Raw genomic sequence first — 6,036 nt, 5'->3', positions numbered from 1 at the left:
GAGAACTGGACAGCAACGTGGAAAAGAATGAAACTAGATCACTTTCTTACACCATACACAAAAATAAACTCAAAATGGATGAAAGACCTGAATGTGAGACAAGAAATTATCAAAACCCTAGAGAAGAAAGCAGGAAGCAAGTTCCTTGACCTCAACCGCAGCAATTTCTTACTTGACACATCCCCAAAGGCAAGGGAATCAACAGTAAAAATGAACTTTGGGACCTCATCAAGATAAAAAGCTTCTGCACAGCAAAGGAAGTAATCAATAAAACTAATAGGCAACTGATGGAATGGGAAATGATAGTTGCAAATGGCATATCGGATAAAGGGCTAGCATCCAAAATCTATAAGGAACTCACCAAACTCCAGACCGGAAAAACAAACAACCAAGTGAAGAAATGGGCAGAAGACATGAACAGACACTTCTCCAAAGAGGACATCCAGATGGCCTACAGACACATGAAATGATCCTCAGCATCCCTCCTTATCAGGGAAATACAAATCAAAACCACACTGAGATACCACCTCACGCCAGTCAGAGTGGCTAAAATGAGCAAATCAGAGGACTCTAGTTGCTGGTGAGGATGTGGAGAAACAGGCACCCTCCTACACTGTTGGTGGGAATGTAAACTCGTGCAGCCCCTCTGGGAAACAGTGAGGAGGTTCCTCAAAAATTAACAATAGAACTCCCCTATGACCCAGCAATAGCACTGCTAGGAATTTACCCAAGGGATACAGGAGTGCTGATGCATAGGGGTACATGTACCCCAGTGTTCATTGTAGCCCTTTCAAAAATAGTCAAAACATGGAAAGAGCCTAAGTGTCCTTCAACTGATGAATGGATCTAGAAGACGTGTTTTATCTATCCAATGGAATACTACATGGCAATGAGAAAGAATGAAATCTGGCCATGTGTAGCAACATGGATGGACCTTGAGGGTGTTATGCTGAGGGAAATAAGTCAGTCAGAGAAAGGCAGATACCATATGTTTTCATGTATAGGAGGATCAGGACAAACTTAACAGAAGACCATGGGGGAGAGAAGGGGAAAAAATAGTTGGGGAGAGGGAGGGAGGCAATCCAGGAGAGACTCTTGAATACTGTGAACAAACTGAGGGATGATGGGGCTGGGGGAGAGGGGAAGGGCGGTGATGCTATTGTTGGGATGAGCACTGGTGTTTTATGGAAACCAACTTGACAAACTATGAAAGAAAAAAATAAAGATGAACAGTGGGAATGGTTGTACAGCAACGTGAGTGTACATGATGCCACTGAAATTTTATCTCTAGAAGGTTTATTAATTTAATCTTAAGTAAAAATTAGTTTACCAATCCACATAAACTATGATTACATTTTTATCAGAAGAATTCAAAATATGCATGGAGAAAAAAGTGATGTAGGAAGAGATAGAACGTCATGATAGTTCTTTTTCTTATAGGTGTTTTCTACAATAAATATATCTTTTAAGTAATAGGAAGGACAAACATGTATATTTCTGGTTTTGTTCCTTAAATTCTTAATTATATACATTAATATTTAATGATATATTTCCTCTCCATCTAAAACAGACTGTCATTTAAATCCTGACATTAATTGTAAATTAGAGTAAAAATCATTGAAGTCAAAGTCATTAAAGCAAAGTTCTTTCCAAAAATTTTTTACACTTATTTATTTTCGAGAGACAGAGCACAGTGGGGGAGGGGCAGAGAGAGAAAGAGACGCAGAATCTCACATCACAGAGCTGCCGCGGGGCTGGAGCTCAGGAATCATGAGATCATGACCTGAGCTGAAGTCGGAGGCCTAACCCACAGAACCATCCACGCGCTCCTAAAGCAAAGTTCTTAAATTAAGTATTTGAAAATGTCCTTGGATACTGAGGAACATAATACAGCGATCAGGCAGGAAAAAGCAGTTTCTACATTCTGTCTTTCCTCCTTTTATTAAGCCAGATTTTTCTGTAAATAACTTGTTTCTACAGGTTTTGAGAAAGGGTTGAGAGGGAAGAACCCGTGAACAGGGGAGCCACGATAGAAGCATTACAAAATGCCGCACCTTCCCCGGACACCCCTTCTGCCCAAACACTTTCCTTACAAGGATTAGGTCTTGCTTATTGCATCCTGTATTTCCAGCCCTCTCCAGATTCTTCCATAACCCAGAGGCGTCCCATCCTGAAACAGTGATAACACATCCCCCTGTGGGCACTGCATTCCTTTTCCTGCCCCACTTTTGCTTGGAATAAACAGAAACTACTGAATTAGATTATCCTGTTCTCAGCCTTCCTAGAGATTTTTATCCCAAACTCTAGGACTAAAAGACACGCAGAGTGACGCTGAAAACCCACTTGGGCCTTCTTGCAAATTTCTTTCCGGTGAACCACTGGGAGCTCCCATGAATTCGGGGTAACCAGTAGATCCGGTCCCCAGGGAGGCTCTGGACCTTGTGTTCCACCGCCTCGGCGCAATCCCTGGTCCCACAGCCCAATTCGCTAGTCGGTTGAGGCAGGCTCAGGCTCCCCTGGGGCAAGGTGGTGTCCAGTATGGCGGTCCTTTGATCTGAATTCCAGGGCACAGAGGCCCCGCCCACAGGCCAGCTCAGCCAATCGCGGCGAGGGAATCTGGCGGAGGTGGGGCCAGCAGAGTAGAATTCCGGGCGTTAAATGGGAGGCATAGGACCCACTATCAGGCTGTGAGACCTTCGGATCCGAGTCTGTGATTGTGCCTGTCCAGTGGTACCTGCCACAGGTGATCTTGCCACTCTGGGCCTGAGCAGAGGAGCCACCCTGGGGACCAGCATGGCTGCTAGCCTTGGGGGTTGGGTGTTTGGGGGCTCCCAGGAGGCATTGTCCCCTGGAATGGCACCACCAGATGCGGCAGCCTCATCCTCAGATGCCTGGCGGCGGGTTCCACCCCTGCCTGCGTCAAGAACCAAGTCCCCTGCAAGCTATGGGCAAGTGACAGGGTGGGGAGGTGGGCAGCGGGCCCCCAGAACATTCCACACCCTCAGCCTTTCTCCGCAGCCCTGAGAATAAAAACTGAGGATAAATTCAGTTCCACCTAGGGGCTCTAACATCTCAGAATAAAAGAATATGGTTTTTTAGACGGTTTGGTCTAATCGGAAACTCATTTCTTTTCCCTGCCTAGGTTTCTGAAACATGCATCCCTTACTCTTCCTGGCTGCCCTTTGCCTGGCAATAGCCTCAGCTGCTCCACATGGCGATCCAAATTTAGATGCACGGTGGTCTCAGTGGAAAGCTGCACATGGGAAAATATATAATGAGGTTGGTAACATCTAACCTTTCCCTGGGACCCACAGAGAACAGTGTGCTGATGGGAGTTCATAGCAGAAAGCAGCTTCCTGAGGCCACTCTTACCAAGGCAGTAAGCAGGGCCCTGTGACTGTGCACAACGTGGGCACATGCCCTGCTGTGCAGTTGTTGGAGAACAACTCCCAGAAGCATCAGGCTATCCTTGGCTGTGGTTTCTTCTCCTCTCTGTCAGAACATTTACTTGGTGCAGGTGAGTCAATTTTAAATAGACACAAAGATAAGCTATATGTTTGCCTTTAGGATGATGAAGGATGGAGGAAATCAGTGTGGGAGACGAATATGTGGCTGATTGAACAGTACAATCAGAAATACAATCAAGACAAACAAGGCTTCACGGTGGCAATGAATGGGTTTGCTGACATGGTGAGTGTGGCATGGATTGCTGAACGAAATGGATTGCTGAATGAAAAAATCTCAAGCTTGTCAGCATGTCCTTTCTTTTCCTAGCAGACCGATGAAGAGTTCAGGAACACAATGAATGGTCTTAAAATCCAGAAGGGCAAGAATGGGAAAATGTTTCATATACCTTTGTTTGCTAGTACCTCTGTACCTGTGGACAAGAGACAGACAACTGGTGTAAGTCCTGTGAGGAATCAGGGTGACAACTGATTAGGTCTCTCTCCAAGAGTAAAGCCAAAAAGGAAGTGTCCCCTGCTATGGTAGACTGTGGTGCAGTATGCAGATTGCTGTCTTAAGAGAGTTTTCAGATCAATGGGCTGTTGTCAAGGTGTGCCAAGTGCCAAGTGCTATTTGTTTTGTAGACTGGGAGCTTTATAATTTGTTTTCAGAGTCAGTGTGGTTCTTGTTGGGCTTTTAGTGCAACTGGTGCCCTTGCAGGACAGAAGTTCCAGAAAACTGGCAAATTTTTGCACTGATTGAGCCGTGAAAAAGGCATTTTGCAAATATATGATGTGATACCACTTTTGTAAAAGTAAAAGTAAAAGGCACAAAATTACAAGCAAAGATAAAGAAAAATGATGATTAATAGTTTCTTGGGGGGAATAGAGTAAAATAAAAGGGATCGTTGCTTTATCTTTGCTGCTTGACTCTTAAAACTATGAGGATGTATTCACATATAACTTGTATATATCATTTATTAATTCAGTCGGGCAGCAGATTTTATGATGTGCTTACCTTGTGCCAGGTCCTGTCTGAGTGCTGAGGACAGAGAGGTGAACAAAACAAAAATTCATGATCTCTGTGTAGACTCAGTGCTGATGTGTGGAGAGACACAATAGCAGCCTGAACAAACACAATGGAATAGTATGGAGGCAATGCTATGGGAAAAACAAATTAGGGAAGGGGAGGGCAGTACCAGGAAAGGTTGTGTTAATTTTAATTCTGGGCGAAGACACATTTCTTGGAGAGGGTGACATTGCAGCCAAGGTCAGACGGAGGGGTGAAGCCTTGTATACATTTTGACAACAGCCTTACATGGAAGCAATGGAAAATACATAAAAAGGACATTTGAACTAAAAGGATGTTTCTAAATATTAAAAAAAATACTATATACAAGCTATCAAGCATCCTTGTCCAAGACCTCACCCTCTCTAGCTCTAGGAACGGTCTGACCCACACTAGAGAGATGGGCAGGAAGAGATAGGGCCCCCCCTCCCAGGTGAATAGTTGACTCCACTTGAGAATATGTTTTCTGGCCTGTTCCTTAACGAAAGAACTTCTTAGGCACAAGAGGGCTTTTTGGTTTCAAATGCAGCTCGTGTTCCTGGAAGCTTCATTTGTCCTGCAAGTTAGGTTGATACCCAGGACAGTGTGATGATCATTTGACAAAGGATCCCAGACTTCCAGGGACAATGATGGTGGTCCAAGAAATGCAGGCCAGGACTATTCTCCTGCACTTGAGTGACCAAAGGAGAGCCAAGCTGCCCCAGGAGACCTGACTCTGGGAGCCAGCCCTGTAGCAAGATGACTTGCTATCAGAGGCCAGGATGTCAGTGACAAAAGGCCATCAGTATCCCCAGTATGAGGAGGGGTCTGGTGCCACAACCAAGATGTGGATGGGCTCCCAGTTCTCCTCTATCTCTTTGTCATGTTCTTCTCTCCCTTGTAGGGAAAAAAACAAGGAACATTTGATGTCGAGTGAAAGTGGCATTGAAGAGTAAAGAACATGTGAATTATCACAAATTAAATAAAAAAAGAAGGAAGCAAAGTGTATTTGGAGTGCATATTTGTGTGTGAGAGAATGCTTCTCTGTCAGGGGTCCCCTCTCTGGTGTGGAACCCTGGCTGGGGCCTGACTGACATGGCAGAAGACAGACAAGGGAGGAAATGGTAGCAAACTTTCTGGAGCCCCCTTTCTGCCTGAAAATCCTTAAATCCACTGCTCTGGTGACACCTTTGGTAAGCCATGTGAGTTTTTTAAACTTCTCTTACCTTGGCCTGCTGATTTCCCTGAGAGCCCAGCATCCTGTTGAGCTTGTGGACTCCTGAGATCTAGGTGGACATTGTGGGGATATAACACAGTCTTGTGGCCCTGACGGGTGGCCAAGAAGCACTATGATTATGGGAATATAACATGGTCTTGCAGCCCCAATGGGTGGCTGAGAACCACTGTGAGCTGACAGGTATCTTACTCTTCCCACCTGGATGTTCAGTGAGTCTACTTGTTGAGGCTGATCTTGACTGTGTGAGTCCAGTTGTGCTCCTGGGTTGCTGACGAGAGCACAAGACTCGCTGTGTAGACCAGCTATGG

At 45.1% G+C, this 6,036-nt stretch overlaps 1 protein-coding gene across 2 annotated transcripts; it reads left to right on the top strand.

Moving 5' to 3' along the window:
- Positions 1-2,655: 2,655 nt before the first annotated feature.
- LOC144219505 (procathepsin L-like) lies at positions 2,656-5,499 on the top strand. 2 transcript variants are annotated; one of them, XM_077749522.1, is made up of 5 exons: positions 2,656-2,743; positions 3,143-3,279; positions 3,568-3,690; positions 3,778-3,903; positions 5,396-5,499. In XM_077749522.1, the coding sequence occupies exons 2-5, from the start codon at positions 3,154-3,156 to the stop codon at positions 5,426-5,428; spliced, it is 408 nt and encodes a 135-aa protein (XP_077605648.1). In that variant the 5' UTR covers positions 2,656-2,743; positions 3,143-3,153; the 3' UTR covers positions 5,429-5,499. The 2 variants fall into 2 exon arrangements, with proteins under 2 accessions (XP_077605648.1, XP_077605647.1); XM_077749521.1 differs by having other exon boundaries at positions 3,775-3,903.
- Positions 5,500-6,036: the final 537 nt, after the last annotated feature.

This window comes from Crocuta crocuta, unplaced genomic scaffold (genome assembly GCF_008692635.1).
Source record: "Crocuta crocuta isolate KB4526 unplaced genomic scaffold, BGI_CrCroc_1.0 scaffold99, whole genome shotgun sequence".
Lineage (NCBI taxonomy): Eukaryota > Metazoa > Chordata > Mammalia > Carnivora > Hyaenidae > Crocuta > Crocuta crocuta.
Note: the sequence above shows the minus strand (reverse complement) of the source record. Positions and strands in the feature narration are given on the sequence as shown.